This window comes from Papaver somniferum, unplaced genomic scaffold (genome assembly GCF_003573695.1).
Source record: "Papaver somniferum cultivar HN1 unplaced genomic scaffold, ASM357369v1 unplaced-scaffold_137, whole genome shotgun sequence".
Taxonomy (NCBI): Eukaryota; Viridiplantae; Streptophyta; class Magnoliopsida; order Ranunculales; family Papaveraceae; genus Papaver; species Papaver somniferum.
The window spans coordinates 23,313,283-23,333,991 of NW_020622934.1; the positions used below are offsets into that span (position 1 = coordinate 23,313,283).

Genomic DNA, 20,709 nt, shown 5'->3' on the forward strand with positions numbered 1-20,709 from the left:
AAGGAGAAAACTCGATATAGGAGAGAGATAGGAAAATAAGAAAACAGAAAAGAAATGGAGAATAATAAGGTCGTATAGACTTTTAACCCCTCGTCATTTAAATAAATTACAAGCGCATCTTTTTTCCTTGTTTCGTTTTGATAATCTGTATTTAGTGCAACGTATAAGAAAATCTGTGCAACGGATTAACGTCTGCAACGTGTATATACGTTGCACACTCCAAAAACCACATGTTGCAAAATCCTGGATCTGGTGTAGTGTGTGGAAACTTTTAGGCGACCAGCCAAGACAAGCCTAATAGCATCACATGCTATTTTCCTGCGACAAGTCTCTTGATTTTGACTTGCCACACGTATCAAAGTGCTACATGTTTTCCGCAAAAACACTCGAGACATCAAACATGTCACAAACTTGGGGATACTCATCAGGGTATTGGTCTGGCGGTTTACATCGTGTGGCGTGCAATACGCCCGTTACAAGAAAGTGTCATGAAGCAGGGCGGTTAGTAATGGAAACAATTAATGGTGTAAATGGATCCACTTCCTTCATCATGGAAGCATAAATTCTGACGTTACACGTTACTCCACTCTTCCACCACTCAATCGTTTCCACTTCCTACGAGACCAGGGTACGTTATATTACGACTTGTATAAATAGGTTTCACTTATTTCCACCAGATAACAAGTTTTGGTCGGCAACAACATAGTATCCAGAAATCACCAAATGATAGCTTTTCATTCTGCAAGCCAGATCCACTTTCTGATACAAGTCATAAAACAGGCCACACCTTCAGAATTAACGATTATGATCTCAACACTCTCTTCGCTTCCCTCCCTAAGACCAACCCTTCTCCTTCACTTTGTGACCGAAGCAACCCTGGAACGACCATTTCTTGGTTTAAGCCAGGATTGTACAGATTGATCTCTCGAATCAAAAGTACTCCCGTGCAATGCATTGTTTAGGGTCTAGATTTGTTTCTCATCCACACACCTGAATTTACCAGAACCAACAGAAACAGTTTTCACCCACAAACACCTGGATAAAGTTCTGGAGAGCCAGCTGATAATAAGGAACTGTGTTTGTTGAGAATAAATCACCAAGGATCGCCTTTTGCACCGAAGTTGTCTGACTTTGAGAAGCGAGATAACAGTAGGTACTAGTGTCGGCCATGGTGTAAATGCCAAGTCCACCATATTTGATTGGTAGTTCGTATTGCAAAATATAATCTAGACACACCAGTGCAATTGCGAAGTAGAAGCATCTCACTTTGAGGGTCCTTGAGTTTTTTGATTGCATCCATAAGTTGAACAATCTTGTTCACCCTTTTCAGCATCATATCACTAATAAAGTTCAAATCCAAACTCATCGGTTCAGCCAAAAGTTTAACACCATTGGCAGGTCTACCAATATCTGAGGGGAAAACACCATCAGCTGTGCTTCTAGGATCAATGGAAGGCCAAAATACTTCCGTTTTCTTTATATTGAGATGTACACCCCTATTTGGTCCTTCAGTTTCGATTATGCTCAAAGCCTTGGCTACCTCCAGTGTGTCACCAATAATTGTACCATCATCAAGGTATCAGGCTTGTAAATCGAGATTGCATCGAGAAGCAATAATCTTCACTAAGGGGTGAAGTGTCAATGCAAACAGCAAGGGATCGAGAGGGTCCCCCTGCTGAACTCCAAGTGCAGAAGACAAAATATATTGGTCGTAATAGAGCTTAACAGGTTGCAAGTAGCAAAATTCTACCCAATGAGAAATACCTGGGCAATGAAGACGAACTTCCTTGATGAGCTGAGATCTTCTCACCATGTTGAAGGCATTAGAATAGTCAATGAGCAACATTGACATTTTGTTCGATTGACCTTTCATCTCTAGTAGGCGATTAACAGCATGCAAGATACTCTCCCCCCCTCCCAGCCGGTATACCAACCCTAAATTGGTAGTCACCTAGATAAGAAGTCATCTCTTTGGCAACAGAGGAGGCATCCAATTTCGAAACCAGTCTTCACCAAACCGTACCAACTACAATTGGCCTTATACCACCCTCAGGTTTAAGCAACCGAGTCAAGGGCCCACTAGAAATGAACTCATGTAAACTCTCAGGTCATTTTATGACCAACCAAAGATTGACAACCCCAGTAATCGAAGTGAGTAAATCGTACGCAATTGCTGCTGCAGCCCCACTCATCACATCAACTAAGTGTTGCGCACGTAAACCATCACGGCCACACGATGTGCCTTTTGGGAAGCTCTTGATAGCTCTCAAAACTGTCCGAGAATCCACAACGAATGGGTCTACCATAACAGCATCGACGGGAACAACTGGAGGAGGCGATGGTGGGTGATTAGCTTGCAGATCATTGTATGTATCTTCATTACAAGGACCCACACCAGATGAATATAGGATACGGATTTCAGCAGCAAAATGTCCGCAACTTATCTTCTTTTGACAGGCCACTATATTAGCCACTCCATGCTTCTTCGAATCTGTCTTCTTAGTCCTCAAACAAATAGGTTGATGTAGCAGTTTGTTCACCAGGACAAAGCACCCATTGGGCTCTTTCCAAACCGAAAGTGCTTGATTGATAGCAGCGATTTGTAGTCGGTTTCTGTGACAAGATTTTTCCTCAGGGGCACTTCTCGGATTGAATAATGTTAGAGTACAGATAGAAAGAAGGACAAGCTTTAAACAAGCCGAAAGATTACCTGGGCTAACAATGATCATGTCGAGACAAACCTTCAGCGCTTTAGAGAATGCAAGAGCCTGCACTGATGAGGTATACAGGTAATAGTAATGGATTGTCGTTGGAGCACAACATTGAATAAATCAGTTGAAATAATTCCTACAACAACACCATCATCTCCCTTGCAAACTGCAGAAGAAGGGGTACAACAAACCTCTGTAGAATCACAGCCTGAAGCACTTGTAGCTAAGAAACCATCTCTGTCTTCACTTGGTTTAACTAAACCATGGATTAAGAAATCAGCACCTGCACCATTGAGAGGTCCAGTGATGATATCTCAATGCGCAACTCCCTCTCGACCCTTGCACAGAATTCTCCAAGTATGCATTTGCATACATCTATAGCACAACCACATACGTAAACAAGAAAGAGATTTCTCCCACGCATCATAGATACTCAGATTATTTGCAATCAACTCCCTGCAGATAGTTCTGTTTTCATCACAGAACAAATGCATGTCATGCAAATGTTTCACCAAAGATCCCTTAGCATAGCTCGGTCGTTAACTCCATTCCGACATCCATGAAGGTTCTTGAAGGGGCGATGACAAAACCCGACATTTGTTGTAGCTAAATCTGTAGAGGACGAAGAACTGAAGGGCTCCTGTGAAGAAGGGGTTGCAGTCGTGAAGAAAACAGAGTTAGACATCTCATCGAAAAGCAAACCCTAAAAGAAGAACACGAACCCTAAAAACAAAAAACAAAAACCAAAGGAAAGGAAAGGAAATAAGACGAAAAACAGGGACCAAGTTTGGAAACCGTGGAAAGAAAAACAAAAAAATATTAAAAACGAAAGTAAATCTCAAAGGAGACATGGTGATTCCGGAGAAAGAATCTGGTTTTCAATCGCCAGAATCTGTTCGCCGGAGGCATGCCGCTGAAACTTGAATAAAGAAGAAAAAAAACTGATTATGATTTATGAAATTTGGAAAGATTAGATGAGAATATATATATATATTTTTTTTTATGGTTTTTACAGAAAATAATAACGGATTCGTATTTATATGGATTGGTATTAGTATTAGTTTGAGGCTATCTTGGTTTTTTTAACTATTCACACTCCATATCCATTAAAAAGTTGAGAGAGTAAATTTATAGGGCTCAAATAGAACCCCTAGGCCTCAACCTAGGGAGGCAAGAGATAAAGTTTTTAGTTGTTTTTTATATTTACGGAGAGATAAAAAACAGAAAATGGATATTTCTTTCAAAAATGATGACGAGATTAATGACGTCATCCACTGGGCAACATTTATCCGAGGACCAAACAAATTTTTTTTGGACCAAACAGTGATATATTTTTTTAAGAAAGGACCAGCTAGACATGACCAAACTCACTGATTTATATTAATATTAGGACATTTTGATAGTCTCTACATTAGTTTATTGGTAAGATAACGATTGGTTATGACAAATTTATATGATTGGCTTATTTCGTGAGTGTGCACAAAATCTGACTTCCTGACTTCCAGTATTAGATTGTAGGTGACTTTAGTTATTTCTTGAAATAAGCTTACACATTCCTATTTCCTAATTGAATGAAGGGAATTAGTCATTTCTATCCCAAAGATATGGGCCGATACACATTCTTGCGCCGTTTTTTTCTACACTATTAAAACTATCCTGCCGTTTAAAGTAAACAACCAAAATTGTTTGATAAGTGGGACCTAGTTGAGCTGTCAATTGAAAGTCCAGGTGTTAGTCCAAGTGTTAATATCTTGTAATGGGAAAAGACGCATATATCCTTTCTTCTTCGTTTCAACTCCATCGAATAGGTTAGTATCAGATGTAGATTTCGTTGTTAGAGAAGATGGAGGGAGAGTGGTGAGAAAGATATGGTTTGGGAAGATTACGTGCATGAATTTAGGATATATCCCAAACAACTGCATCTAATGTATCCTTATCAAGATATTTCACACCAGAAATTAGTTAGGGTTTTTCTCAGAATTTTGTTACTCTATCGGTATATAAAGAATCAAGGTCTAAGTTTGTTTCTATCCGTAAACCAGTTGATAAGAGTGAAGTTTATTGAGAAAACCTAAGTAATTTTAGGCGAGTGATTTCTGTATTTTGAAGAAATGGGGAAGGAGATAATGTTTGATGAAGAGTTACTGAACAAGAACTCTGCTGCATATACTAAAAGGTATATTTTCATTAGCTAACTATGCTTTTCATCTTTGTTATTATGAATTTTTGGTTTTCGATTTAGGGATTTCTTACTGGTTCAAATTAGGGTTTTCAATTTTTTCAATTTAAGGCTTTTCAAATCGACTTCAAAATTAGGGTTTCGATTTAGGGATAATCACAATTAGATCTTTACAGTAGTTTATGGAATGATAAGTGTTCTGTTGATGAACATTACATGAATTTTGTTACTGAATTGGTCTATTAATGGTACTTTGGTGGTTTTGTATGGATAATATGCCTCTGTGGCTTAGTATGAGATTTTGAATTAAAACTAAAATTCAGAGGATGCAGAAATGTGATCATGTCTAGAAGCTGTGCTTGATAAAAAAAAATTATCTACTTCTTTTGTAAATGGTGTGATAACCCTCATTTTTCCATTCTCCAAAAAAGCATGTATACAGATAAGATGATCATCTTGCAAGGGTTGTCGTTTAATGAATTGGTTTTTCATAGAAAAAAAAAATTCAATTTCATACAGTCAATTATGTTTGTATATAAGAGTCATAAGAGTTGAAATCTTACATTGATATAAGAGAATTCTGGTTACACTTCTATGAGTGCCATGTGCATATCCTGTTTGTTGTATGTGTACTGTTGGTTTAGTAGTTTGGTCCAAAATACTCTTTAAAGAATCGTCTTTTTTCGGAAAGGTTCAAAGAAATGATTTTGATTGAGAAGTTATATTCCGAGATTCGTATGCTTATAGAGGAAGGGATATCTGTCACTTGATTAATGAGTTCCTGAATCGAATCTTTTCTTTTTGTTGCGTGTCTTGAAATAATTGGCTGATGCACATAGAGATTTGAGAAAGTCTACTGATCATGTATGTATCCGTTTATGAGAGTTCTTTGGCATTTTGTGTGTGAATTTTCTAGTGCAAATCTGTTATAACTTATTTTGAATACTAGTGACTTATTATTTTTGTTCTCTTGCAGTTACATGAGACCTAATTCTGGACATATGGTTGCAAATACTTGGAGACAGGACAAAGAAAATGACAGGTGATTTGTCTTATTATGCTAGTGAAAGATGATGTTTTCTCTATTAGTTGATAGTTAGCCCCTATTGTGTAAGGGATCATATTTTGTTGTGGTAAACCATGCCATAAACTAGGTTTTTTTTTGTAGCATATGATGAATATATTTTAGTGATAATAATCTTCTATTATGTAACAGGGATTCAACACCTCATAAAGGTCCAACGGCAACTTTATCTCCCAGGAAAAGCCCAAGGCTGATTGAAAAAGCTAAGAGGACGGTTGGTGTTAGTTTAACTAAGATGGTTCTGGATTTTGAGAACCATGTTGAGGAGCCGACACAGGCTAGCAGTCAGGGAATTGTGAATCTAGATGATGATTCACTAGGTACTGAATTCTGGAAATCAGCCGCGGATAAAGTAGATGTTGTTGAAGAAGCTGTCAATGCGACTAAGGAATCAGTGTTGCACCTTCAGAATCTTAATGCAGATGATTGTCACCCGGAAGACCAACCATGGAGCCAACCACTCATATACAGTGAGGGTGAAGATGATGCTGATTGGAAGGAGTTTTTACACAATTTTAGTATGAAAAGCAGTGCTGGTAAGGATAGTGAGGAAGACGATGAAGGTAATGTTCATATTTTGAAATTTTAGAATTCATCGATTATGTTATGTTTACAATTTGATATTAATGTGTATTTGTATATGCCTCTGAACATGTAGATGATCATTATGACCAGTTGTTGGAGACGGATGATGAAGTTGAAGGTAGTGTTGGTTTCTCTTTTAAAATTGGTTTTTACAATGATATAATGATACCCGATGTGTTAATTACTTTTTCCTTGTTGATTGTCATGACTTGAAGTTTTCAAAGAAGTTAAGGAACCACTGATTGATTTTGAGATTGAAAAGGGTAAAGGGAAGGAAATTGCTAATGGATTGGAAGATCATTATGGTCCTGAAATGGTTGGTAGGCCATTACCTAATCATGAAGTTAGAGTGGTTGATAATGGGCAACATTGGTTTGATGACAGTGATTTTGAAGATTTCCTTGTTGCTGCTGATTCAGTGGATAATGAGTTATTCCCTGAACCAGAAAATGAAATACAAGTTGTAGTTGATGACAGAATTGATGAGGGGATGGAATTTCCAGACAAGACCGCTTTTAAGAGACATCTCAGAAAATACTGTGTATCTACTAAGACAGAATGCAGGTTTAGTAAGAGTGATAATATTAGAATCAAGGCTGTGTGTAAAGGCTTTGGAGAGCCCATTCTATGTCCGTGGTATATATCTGCAAGGAGGATCCCTGGTGAGGCGACTTGGAGCATAAGAGATTTCCACTTGCACCACACTTGTATTGGGGATCCTTATGGGAGGAATTCATGTGCAAATCCAGAATTTGTAGCTCAACATGTGATTAACAAGCTAAGGGAGTCACATGGAAAGAATGTACCTAAACCTTCTGAGATTGCTGCCGAGTTTTGGACAAGCCACAACACCTTGATCCCGTATCACGTTGCATGGAAGGCTAGAAACAATGTGTTGGAGAGGATAAACGGGAGCTTTGATGAGAGTTTTAGACTCATACCAAGTCTGTGTGAAATGATCAAAAGGACTAATCCCGGATCAATTGCTACTTTCACTTACGGAAGGTAATATTATTTCTTTAATTGTTCGTAAAATTGATTAGTTTGAGTTCTAGTTTTAAAACTTTCCTTGTTTCTTCGTGCAGAGACAATCGATTTGAATCTGTGACTATATCTTTTGATGCCCCAATGAGGGGTTTTATAAATGGTTGTAGAAATGTGGTTGGGCTGGATGGTTGTCACCTGAAGGGAAAGTATGGTGGTTGTCTACTATCTGCCACTGCTCTTGATGGGCAGAATGGATTGGTTCCTTTGGGTATCATGGTTTGTAGAAACGAGTGTGCGGAGAACTGGTTCTTGTTCTTGAATAATCTCAAGCATAGATTGGCTGATCATCCCGTTGAGCCAATCAACTTCATATCTGATAGACAGAAGGGTTTGAGAGACGCTGTCCAAAAGTTGTTCCCTACTTCACCACATAGGTTCTGCTTCAGGTTACAAACTAACCTCCAACCTGATCATTTTATTGTTACAAAATACATAAAGTATGTTCTATATTCATGGCAGGCACATGTATGCAAACTTCAAAATGCACTACAAGGGATCTAAAGTACACACACTATTTTGGAATGCTGCTAGAGCTTATAAGCCTAAACACTTTCAGGTTTGTTTTAGTCCGTAAATGAAATGAGTGACATTTTTTATTCTTAGAAAGTAAAATTCTTGTAACACTAAATATGTTTCAACTGTAGGCACACATGGATAGTATGATGTCAGAGAATGTTAGTGCTTGTCAGTATTTGATGGGCGAGGATCCTAAAAGCTGGTGCAGGGCCTTTTTTGACCACAAGAGCGCTTGTGAACACTTGAGTAACAACTTTTCTGAAAGTTTCAATAACATGATAACCAACATTAGGGAGAAACCTGTCTGCAAGCTAGTTTTGATGTATGGACAGCTAGTGATGGGGCTGTTTTACAAGAGAAGAAATGCTTGTGTTGGATGGGATTCTGGGTATTTGGTTCCTACTGCCAAAAAATTATTGAAGAAGATGTTTAAGAAAACAGGGGAATATAAGGTAGAAGGAGCGGTTGCTGGCAAGCTTTATGAAGTCACAAGCATACATAATACAATATTCACTGTTGACCTTGAGAAACATACTTGCAGCTGCATGCAATGGCAGCTGAGGGGTTTCCCCTGTCAACACGCAGTCTGTGCTCTGCAGCAAATCAGGCCCAATTGGGTTGAGTAAGTGTGCAGAACACATGTAATTTTATCTATGATTATTTCTTTATTACCAATATCTGAAATGTTAAACCTGTTTGTTTTTCTTGTGTGCATTTTTATAGGTATTGTGTCAGATACTACTCAGTGGATAACTACAGGACCACCTATTCCCCTGATATGGTGCCATTGGAAGGGCCTGAGGACTGGGATGAGGTTTTTTCCTAACTCTCAACTATTCATGTTTACTTGTCCTTAATTGGATCTGATTTATGTTTGCACTATGAACTTAGACAACCTTTTACATTACATTATTAGGTTTACCTTAAATATCCGTGTGTATCTACTTAAAAGTACAATTGTGATACATGAATTCAAAGTACTCTGTGAAATATCTGAACTCAATTCTTCTCAGTTCTTGTATGAACCCTGTACCTAGCTACTTAATGGATTTTAGTGTTTGGAAGCCGGATTCCAGACCCTGCAGTAACATATATAGTGTAGATATTTAGGATGTTTAATTTTTGCGGCGGCTAAGTAATCATTTTTAGTATTATGCAATATTAACTTCCTTTGTTATTCTCTTATACAGCCAAGAACAATTATTGTTCCTCCATTGCTCATTAGGAAACCGGGCCGGCCTAGGAAGAACAGAAGGAAGGCCTATAATGAGACCCTATCCGAGAAGAAAGTCAGGTGCTGCAGCAAATGCAAGCTGCCTGGTCACAACAAGACAACTTGTCCTGGTGGTGCAATTGGCTCTAATACAAAGAGAAATGGGTCTACATCTGAAGAAGGCGGACTGGCATTTCAATCCCAATCATCATCACAAGCTGGAAGTGCTGGTGGTTCTATGCCTGCAACGAAGAAGCCAAGAAGATTTACTTGAAACTAGTTTTGGCTAGGATGTCTTTTGTTTTCTTTCAAGTGAGACCTATAAAACTTCATGCATTTGCTCTGTTTATTTGGTTATGTTTTAGATTAGCTTTTACTTTGTTTGGATATTAGCTATCTTCCATAGATATTGTTTTTGGATGTTTTGAGTATTGGATATTTGATTCAATGTTATCAATAAATGGTAGTGTTAGTGTCGTTAGCTTGCCTTGCTCTATTTTTACGATTTTATGGTTTTTCTATCTGGATTTTAACAGGTGAAGAAGACAAAGTTTGTCGATGAGATCCTCCTGAAGAAATGAGGAAACAAGTTTAACTGAAAGGTATATTGGGCATCTCAGGTCATCCTAAATCTGCCACATGTCAGTTAACACCAGTTAACTTGTAACTGGATGGAAATCTTTGTAACGGGATTAATTTGTAAGTTTTGAAAAAAACGGGATTATTTTATAAACAACTTAAGAAACTGGGACATATGTGTAAATGACCCTTGAATGAACTTCTAACAGTCCTAACTAGGAAACTGCCCAATATAATACAATTCTGACCCAAACCGGAAACATTTGGCTCTGCAATCAACCTATTTAATTTGGATTATACATATACATATACATAGGAAGTAACACAATACAGAGTTGACAACTTAATATAATTAAGAAGAAAAAGAAAGATAAATCTCATCGTGAGTGTGAAGAAGAAGCTTGAAAACCAGTATGGATAGATGTTGTTGTTGTAATCTTACGTCACATGATTTAAATCCATGGGATCATCGTCGGCAAACAGAACCGAACGCAAACCAGTCAAATCGACGCCGTTGGATTGGTGAGATATCTGCAATAGACGAAGACGACGATTACAATTCAAGTATCAGTCAAGAGAATCTTGATCCCGCAATGGATAGGCAGATTGAGGACGGCGAGCTTCATGACAGTGATAATGACGAGACTGCGGAAGAGAGTTTAGATTCCAGGAATTCCAATAGCCATGACCTTCAGAACCAAGAAAGGAATGACTACAGGGAAATAATTAGTCCTGTTGGCAATCATGCGCAATCCCTAATTGATAATACAGTTAGGCAATATCGTGAATATAATGCTGGGAATCTTTTATCTCCGGATGCTTCCCTCGTTGAACGCTGAGATAGGTGACATGAGTTATGAGGGATTGATGGAATTGCAAGAAAGGGTTGGCAAAGTAGTAGGTGAGATATCTGACGACGACGGCAACAATTACAATTCAAGTATCAGTCAAGAGAATCTTGATCTCGCAATAGATAAGCAGATTGAGGACGGCGAGCTGCATGACAGTGGCAATGACAGGACTGCGGAAGAGAGTTTAGATTCTACAGAAGGCAGGAATTCCAATAGCCCAGACTTTCAAAACCAAGAAAGCAATGACTACAGGGCAGTAATTAGTCCTTTTCGAAATCCTTCGCAATCCCTAATTGATATGCATAGGAGAATTAGGCCTTATGATGAATATAATGCTGGGAATCTTTGTCTCCAGATGCTTCCCTCGTTGAACGCCTGGGCCACCAACTATAGATGACATAGATGAGACAGATGACCTAGATGGCATGAGTTATGAGGGATTAATGGAATTGGAAGAAAGGATTGGCAAAGTAGGAGGGTTATCAAAAGAAACCGTCTCAAGTCATCTGAAAACAAGAGTTCGCACCACATGTGTAGAGTCGGCGGAGGAGGAGACTGAAATTTGCACCATATGTCAGGATGTATATGAGAACAAGGATAAGATCGGAACTCTTGATTGCCAAACATGAGTACCATGAGGACTGTATTACACAATGGTTGGTACAGAAGAACGTTTGCCCTATCCGTAAAAGCCAAGGTCTGAGGACCACGGAAGAAAGCAAGACACAAGTGAACGGATGTTAGATAATATTTTTCTTTTTACCTTTTGCGTTGTAACTGAATACCATGCGCTTGATTTCCTGTTTCGGGTAGGCAGGCAGCTGCTCATGGGTCCAGGACAAAAATATTAAATGCATATAATATTAAATGAATATTTTTTATTTTATTTTTTTCTTGAACCTTTGGTTTTGTTTTTGATAATCAAACCACTAGTATTTTATTCCAAATAAGAAACGTTTACATGATGGTTTTTAAGAAAAAACAAGTTCAACATAAGCATGAAACAAATACAATAATAGGTGCAAAACGAAAATAAATCGCGAAGAGAAAGAACTATCCACAACGGTAGCACCCAAATCTCGTATATAGAGATTTGAGAAGGAATGGTATTTGAAATCATAATTCGACCATTTTGATTGATTTTCTTCTTGAAAAGAGATACTCCTATGAGGGAGGAGTGATTTGCCCAGAAACTCATGCGTAGCGAGAAGCCTAGAAACCCTAGATTTATTATTCAGTTGAAGAATAATTTGATCTTGCCTCCGTCAAATCGCTGATGTACTTGTATCCAACAAACCAAATCACGAACAAATCTATAGAATGAAACACTATCAAAAGTGCAGATAAAATCGCCCTAATAGCGAAGAGAATAATTGCCCTAATAGCGAAGAAAAGAATCGCTCTAATAGCGAAGAGATTTATTCAGAATAACTAAACAACTCCTAAAACACAAACAATCTTTGCTCGGATCTAACCCCAGAAGGACTAGATCTGAGAAAAGGAGGAAGAAGATGATGGATTTTCTAGACACTTTGAGAATGGGTGAAAGAAGAGAGATCGGTGAACCTTTGGTTTTTGATGTTGCCGTTTTCTTCTTTAATAAGAAATTGATTCGGGTACAAAATTTCAAAATTAACATCTCTGATACCGACTCTATATGAGTTATTTCAAAAAAACCTATAAGCTGCTTAGTAGATCAGTGAACCTTTGGTTTTTGATGTTGCCGTTTTCTTCTTTAATAAGAAATTGATTCGGGTATAAAATTTCAAAATTAACATCTCTGGTACCGACTCTACATGAGTTATTTTACTTTCATTGAGCGTAAATAACCGTCTATATACTCTCTCTCACGCATTCAACTCCAATAAATAAATCATAAAATGAATCCAAGAGCATAGCTCAGTGGTATCCCATCAACTCCAGTAAGGAGGAAGTCAGGATTTCGATCCCCACCGTAGAGGTTTATATTTAATTTAGTTATATAGAGGGGTTTGACGGGATTGGGTCTAGCAATGGAGATAGTCCAACTGGTTGGATTTGGGTAGGGACCTGGGTCCAGCTTTAGCCTATCAAAAAAAAATCATAAACAACAATCTCACATTAAAACTCCAATAAATAAATCATAAACAACAATAATTGCCTATTCTTGCAATAGGACTCGAACTTATTCTGTATTCCACGCATTGAATTAACAACCGATAACAAAAGAAATATCGTTATGTTCCTACTTGTTTCAATTCAATTCCAAAACCTATGGCTACATATTTTTTGCCATATGACTTGCTTTATTATCCCAATTAGTTTGGGAACGAGTCTGTCCAAGTTATGGCAACTCACTGAGTTGTAGTTTACATGGTCACACTACTTTGCGATTGGTTTGATCAAAGTTATAGATTTTAGTAAATGATCTCTATAGATGCTGGAAAACCCACACTACTCCCAAAGATCTATCCTTAAACTCGAATCACAAATATCAATCAAATACTCACAATGTAAAGCAAGCTAGACATGAGAGATTTATATGGTTTAGTGTTAAAACATACATTCACCAAGGTGATATCATTATGGTTTGAAGGGTATTACAAGTGGTCACGGATGTAAAAATATGCTCCCGATATTTCTCTCTCAGTAAGCTATGAACCCTCAAAAAACTCAACCCTCTTATATTGTTTACATTCTCTTCTACAGGAAAAACTCGTTAGTGGAAGACAACTCACTTCTCTCGCTGATATGCTCGGGGGACCGATCTGCTGTAGCTAATTGGCGATAGGGTTCATCTTTGTCGATAATTAGGTTTGTGGGGAAGCTTGTTTGTACACTTCCCTAAAACCGTGATATCCTTCTTTGTTGTGACGAGTAGTCTTTTTCCACCTGTCTAATCAGACTGCAAGCTGGCGAACTAATCGTTTTGATCCTTCTACTCACTTCAAACTCAATTCTTGATCTTTGTTAATGTTTTCCATGTGTCTTAATCTTATATAATGGGCAAATATCTTCCACGCAGGAAAAGTGCTTCTGAAGGAGGTATTTAGTGTTTAACTCAAAAAAAAAATGTTGGAAAAGTTATTTTTAAGACACATACATCGTTTTGGTGGTTGCATAACTAAATTAGCGGATATATGAATTAAAATGTGGTAGATTAAAGAGTTACGCATTTTTTTTTGGTGGCTGCGTAATTCGTTATACTTCCCTTTCCTTTGAATGCTATTTTTTAAGTATGTACATCGATTTAGTGGTTGTATAACCAAATTAATGGATGTATGAACCAAAAATTATGGCTACATAACGTGTTATGCATCTTTTTTGGTGTTTACATGTTGTGTTATGCATTTTTTGTGGAGGCTGCATAATAAATATGTAATCAATTCTCGAAAATTTTACCAGAAAGACCAATCACCTCCTACGTTGTTATTTGTACTCGTTGTGTATATCTTTTTAAAATATTTCTAAGGAGATAAAATTTGTAAAATTACAAGACACAATTTTTAGATAAGTTATATTTTAGTTTACTTTCCAATTATACCCCTGAAAAAATAGGATGTATTTTCCATAATTTCAAATAATTATGGTGTCATAGAAACTGAAAATATTTCGAGCCTAAAAATAAGAGAAATAATATTTTTGGGACTTAGTCTAATTTCCCCTTTTTATAATTTCCATCTTTGCCTCTGTCCATTAGCTGACGAGGGCGAATTTGTTCTCGAATGGCGACGCGGGAGATTCGGGAATTACCTTCCCAATCGCAAAGAAAGGTCATCAGTTTGCAGAAATTAACATTGGTGAGAGACTCCATTATCCGAGATAGAAAATTTTGGTGAAGAAATTGCCGCCTATAAAGCCAATTATGATAATCGATTATGATATTATTATGAAAGAACAGAACGTTGAGAAGCTGACTAGAGACGGTGTATTGTATATGAGGAGAACAAGACTACAATACCTCCCATGAAAACACTACTCCCGAAGAGTACTCCACTGCTAACATGGATATATTGGATAAAGATTTATATAGATATCTAGCAATCCTAAAAACTCCCAGGTATTTGATTAGGATATGTAAGAATCATGAAATATCCATGATATTCAAAACAAATTTATTTAGATTTCAAAAATATCCTAGATATTCAATTTATTTAGGATCTTTTAAGATAATTGAGGCGGAAAATATATAAAGATTCTTATGAATATTTGTAATTAAAATATGTGCATTATTATTATCTCACATTAATCCCAATCCATACCACAAAATTTTCATGGATTCTTATGGAATTTGTTTTTTAAACAACAACATGCTATGTTTTTCCACCACACACCACCACCATCATCACCATCACCATACACCAACCAGCACAAACGCCGCCACCACTAACAAAAAAAATCATTGACTACCAGCACTAACAACCACCAACCGAACCACCACCACCAACAACAACAACCACTAGCAACCGTTACCACATGTACCAACTACTGCCATCGCATACACCGCCACCTCAACTTATGAATGTTTTTTTTTTTTTTTGGAAATGGAGACATGTTTATTACCTTGATTTTTTCAACTATATTACGATTTGGTAACTCACTTTAATTATTATAAATCTAAATGAATCCTAATTCAATCTATTTTAATCTAATTTTATAAATCTAAAATTATATATCTATAAGATTCTTTTAAGATTCATTAGAAATCCACTAAACGAAAGTAAATCAGTACTCACTCTGTTTCAAAAAGACCGTCCTCTATTCCACTTTGATCTATATCAAAATTATGTCCAGCTTCTGTTTATAGTCATATTTTTCCAATGAACTTTCTAATATACCGTTAAGTTTTTATATTTATCAAATCTTTTTTAATGTGACCCAATCTAAAATATTAATGAAATTTGTGTAATTAAGGAAACAATTATATCCTTCATTCCTTTTTGTATTTCCTATAGACAATTCCATAACAATTTTTGGTAGTTTTTATTACTAACATTTTTATTGAAATAAATTAAGCAAGTAATTAAGGGTAGGCGGGTGCAGATCCCATGTCCCCTTCCTCCATGTGCCCTCGTGTCCCACTAGTTAGATTTTGACATGTGGCTTCATTTTTTTCCATAATTCAATTATCCTATTTACGGTTAAAGATAATTATGAAAACATAAAAGCATATATACTGTTACCTTTTTTATCTCCCGAACCAAAAATCCAAGTTTGAGGTTCCGAATGAATAACAAAGTTTTTGTATCAAAAAAAAAATTCATTAAAGGGAAACACATCTAATAGGTTAATGATCATCCAATAGTGAGGATGCAATTACAACAGGTATTTTACTGAGTAGACAAGCAGGCACTCGGGAACATCTTGGATTTATTCCACTTGACTATAAAAATTATTTGCGCACCAAGCGAACAAGAGAAATGAAAACAGGAGATACGGGAGGTGTATTAGAATATCTGCAAAAGAAGAAATCGACTGATCCGAATTTTTTCTATGCCATACAAGTGGATAAAGAGGATTTAATAACTAATATATTTTGGGCTGATGCCAGAATGATGGTAGACTATGATTATTTTGGCGACGTGGTTTGTTTTGATACCACTTTTAGAAAAAACAATGAAGGAAGACCTTTTGCGATGTTTGTTGGAGTTAACCATCATAAGCAATCAGTCATATTTGGTGCTGCACTTCTGTATGATGAAACTGCAGAGACTTTTGAGTGGTTGTTTGACATTTTTGCTAAAACCATGTCCTGGAAGAAACCAAAGAGTATTTTTACTGATCAGGATGCTGCAATGGCAAAAGCTTTAGCATCGGAGTGGCCGGAAACAACCCATCGGTTATGCATTTGGCATATATTTCAAAATGCAGCTAAACATCTTAGCCATGTTTTTGAAAAATTCGATAACTTCGCTAAGGAATTTAGCGACTGTGTATATGATTACGAGGAGGAAAAAGAATTTATAGATGCTTGGAAAAATATGCTTGAGAAATATAAGCTCCAAGATAATGAATGGTTGAGCAGATTATTCAATATAAAAGAAAAATGGGCTTTGGTTTATGGAAGAAATACCTTTAGTGCTGAAATCACCACCACCCAACGAAGTGAAAGCTTGAACAGTTTGGTAAAAAAATATGTCAACTACAAGTATGATATGTTGCGTTTTTTTTCGTCGTTTTGAAGGGCTAGTTGATGATCGTCGTTATGAAGAGTTAAAAGCAGACTTCAAAGCAAGCCAGAGCTTCCCTGCACTTTCATTTCCGGTAAAGATTTTAAAACATGCAGCAATCGTATATACACATGAGGTTTTGAAATTATTTCAGAAACAATTATGTAGAGCTCATGATTGTACCGTGAATTACCTTGGCGACACTAGTACGACAGTTAGAAAATATGGAGTTATTCCTCATGCGCAATAATATCACCGACAGTCATCTTTGATATGGAAAATAATAACATCTCTTGTAGCTGCAGGAAATTTGAATTCGCAGGCATCTTGTGTTCACATGCTCTAAAAGTTTTGTCCCTGCACAACATTAAAAGTATTCCTACTCAGTACATTTTAAAAAGGTGGACGAAAGATGTGAAGTCCGGCAGTGTAAAAATAAGTCCAATAGCTACCACTGCAAATGACCCCAAAGGAGATATAATTAAACGTTACAGAGAGTTGTGTAGACTACACGTTCAGTTGGCGACAAGAGCATCAGAGTCAAGTGAAGCATATGAAATTTCTTTGTCAGGATTTAACAACACACTAGCAAAGGTTGACGACATTCTCAGAGGAATAACAACTAAAGAAAATTCACAAGCAATGTTGCCAACGACCAATAATCTAGAAGAGCCAAGTGTAGTTGTACCCATCCACGGTGATAATGGTAATGTGAGGGGAATAAAAATCAAAGAAAAAGAAGTAGGTGTTAGCTCCAAAAGGCCACAAAGCAGTTTAGAGACAGAGACTAATAAAAAGAAAAAGGGCGTTTTAGAAACAGCCACTACCAAGCAGAAAAGAGCTCGAAGAACCCTGTTAGATCCAAAAAATAGTGATTCCCAGCATGTTATGGCTTCACAAAGCCATTTTCCCCATCCACCTCCACATCCACTCGTACAGGTATTTATTTTTATCATTTTACAGTCCTAAATGCATGTGTATAAGTGTGTGCATATATATGTATTAATTAAGATCCTCTAAATGACAGGATACTGCTTGGTATGGAACAAGGTATATGCCCATGGCATCACAGTTCTTTGTTCAGGTACAATTTTTTATTTGGTCACTTATTCGATCCAGCAATGTTAACATGTCTTACAATCAATTGGTGATTAATTATTTAGCTTTGTAATATTTGACTGTATATATTTTTCCAAACAACAATCTAATGCGGGAGCCTACTACCAACCGTACTCGGACGGTGTATTTAACACCTTCCAGGTAATTTTTGTGTGCTTAACTTTGCTTTGAATACCCTATTATTGTGAAAAAAAAGAAAGAAAATGATGTTTAGCTTTTATTGCAGGAACAACAAGGATTACAAGGACAAGGATTGCAAACGCGACAAATCTATAACTATCGCCAGTAGTTCCAAACAGTTCCAAACCGGAAATGCTGAATTAACATCCAAGTAAGACGAGAAGACAAGCTTTTGAGCCAATCAGTGATCAGATGGCCACAGTAGAATGTTTGGAGTTGCGTCTTATTGTTTAATTGCCGCAATCCTTGTAACAGAAATTTGGATGAGATTACAAGATATTAAGTTCACATTTATTTATTTGATCTAAACTTTGCTGGCTACATTATTTTCTTTGATGGAAAAAACTCATAACTTTATTGATTAATAAGGAGTTAGTAAAGATATATGTAACATCTTCGTACTCGTTTTGAAGTTTACTGTATTACAAGAGTTCAACTCGGAAACCATTCCAAAAGATTGTGATGAACATTCTCCAGGTAATCTCAAAGTACAGTCAAAAGAAAAGAGAAGAAGAATGAGAGATGTAGATTTTTGGTTCGGGAGATAAAAAAGGTAACAGTATATATGCTTTTATGTTTTCATAATTATCTTTAACCGTAAATAGGATAATTGAATTATGGAAAAAAAAAAGGAAGCCACATGTCAAAATCTAACTAGTGGGACACGAGGGCACATGGAGGAAGGGGACATGGGATCTGCACCGATGTAAAGTATTATGGTTTCCTTAATATCTTGACAAAATCAAAGAGGACTGTCATTTTGAAACGGAGGGAGTATCTATTTTTATCTATATAAATCCAGATCCAATACATCCCTAGCCTATAAGTTTGGCAAATTATCTAAAACTGCCAAAGACAAGCAGCGAGAGGTGCATGTGGGTCTCAAGACCAATGAGGGAGGTTTGTCTTTTGACAATAATGAGTCTATTCGAGTCGTTTCAAAAAAGGAGGCCATTGAACACTCCTGCTAACTGTAGGACCACGAATATCCCAATGAAAGACACTTATTTTCATACCTTCAAATGCCTCTTGTAAATTTCTGCAAAAGTGTAACCCGGAAGCACATTGGTTCCTTGAATCAAACTTCACCCACCTGCACTTCAGTCTTATAAGTTTGCACCAGTGCAAACATCCAACTCTTCAGTTCTACAGTAGAAGTATTTTTTGCCTTCTTTCACTTCTCTTTACTTATCAAATACACTCCATAATGCATTCAAACATTGCCATACATTGCCAACAACAATCAGTCAACCAAGAACACTTAGAACATGACACAATAAACTCATTTTATTACATCCAAGGGAAGAAATACAAAACTTTCCCACTTAGGGACTTACACAGACTTGTTCCTCTTGAACCAAGACTTATCCTTACAAAAAATCTCTCAATTCGAGCCTCACACTCTCCTATGTAAGCCTGCCAAATTTTCCATGCCTTAGGACTATTTATATAGCAGCTTTACTGACCAAAAACCGTGCAAAACTGTTGCACACGCATGAGACATCCATTTGTCCCATAAAGCAGTTCCATAACCGCCTATAACTGTGTTAACTGGCCAGTTTCTCTTAAAACCATCACCATCATCCAACACCTGTTCTCTAGCAGTTATGAATACTCTCTCATGCTTCAAAACTTGATTTATAACCGTTTTACATTGTCTCGCGTCTTTGGCATGCTTGTGAAGCCCGTAACTAACTCCTAACTGTCATTTGAGCTGTATTGCACAACTGTTGCGCTTTACTGAATTCGGCCTTGATCCAATGCTCGGTCATCTTGGACCTGCAAGCTTCTTGCTCTAAGCTAATGCACGGTCAATCATTTTGCTTCAATCATCAAGGCCAACTCTTTAAGCTCATTCTGGTTATTGGAGGTTGAAAATGGGTTTTCTCCGTAAAGCAGCAGAAGAACAAGAAAGCCATTCATCTCTCATAGAGATCTTGAAATAACAAAACCTATCCACATGATTCACAATCCATTGATCTTTATACTAGTTGATGATGACTTTTTTCTACTTGATTTTCTTCTTGTAATATTTTCTTGTTATTCCACCTGCAAACATACCCAAATCAAAATAGAACCCTAAAATCTAACCTCAATAAAGAAAAAGCCTGATTAAAAATAATCAGTAAGCAAAAACAAGTAAGAGAATAAGAGAGATGTGATATAATGATTGATTACACAATGTGGTTTGATCACGAGGAAATCCAATTTTAGCTGGTGTGCACTACTGATAGAAAAAAGTAGGAATTTACTAACAGAAGTTAACTCGAACTGGTAGTAACAGGCCAACGACCCAAATACTAAAAGGGACAAACTTAGGATCCAAACTCAAAGAGGTACCAAAACCTACAATCCAAACACTAATTTACTCAAATTCCATTCTCCCGCTTTTCATTTTCTTTTATTTTCTATATTAACAAAACAGGACATGATAAGATTACTTCTTAGCACTAAAACTTGCTAGCACCAGTAGATGTTTTAGTTGCTACTTAACTA

At 36.9% G+C, this 20,709-nt stretch overlaps 1 protein-coding gene across 1 annotated transcript; it reads left to right on the top strand.

Moving 5' to 3' along the window:
* The first annotated feature begins 4,822 nt into the window (after nt 1-4,822).
* LOC113334707 lies at nt 4,823-9,609 on the top strand. Its single transcript, XM_026580898.1, has 10 exons — nt 4,823-4,887; nt 5,867-5,932; nt 6,107-6,537; nt 6,633-6,677; nt 6,775-7,564; nt 7,645-7,992; nt 8,066-8,162; nt 8,251-8,744; nt 8,846-8,936; nt 9,313-9,609. The coding sequence occupies exons 1-10, from the start codon at nt 4,823-4,825 to the stop codon at nt 9,607-9,609; spliced, it is 2,724 nt and encodes a 907-aa protein (XP_026436683.1).
* Nucleotides 9,610-20,709: the final 11,100 nt, after the last annotated feature.

What these genes read in the sequence shown, in the direction of transcription:
- LOC113334707 (XM_026580898.1), top strand. Translation starts at nt 4,823, where the DNA reads ATGGGGAAGGAGATAATGTTTGATGAAGAGTTACTGAACAAGAACTCT. An exon ending in TCTGCTGCATATACTAAAAG is followed by an intron (nt 4,888 to 5,866) that starts GTATATTTTCAT and finishes GTTCTCTTGCAG; the next exon opens with TTACATGAGACCTAATTCTG. An exon ending in GGCCTGAGGACTGGGATGAG is followed by an intron (nt 8,937 to 9,312) that starts GTTTTTTCCTAA and finishes TCTCTTATACAG; the next exon opens with CCAAGAACAATTATTGTTCC.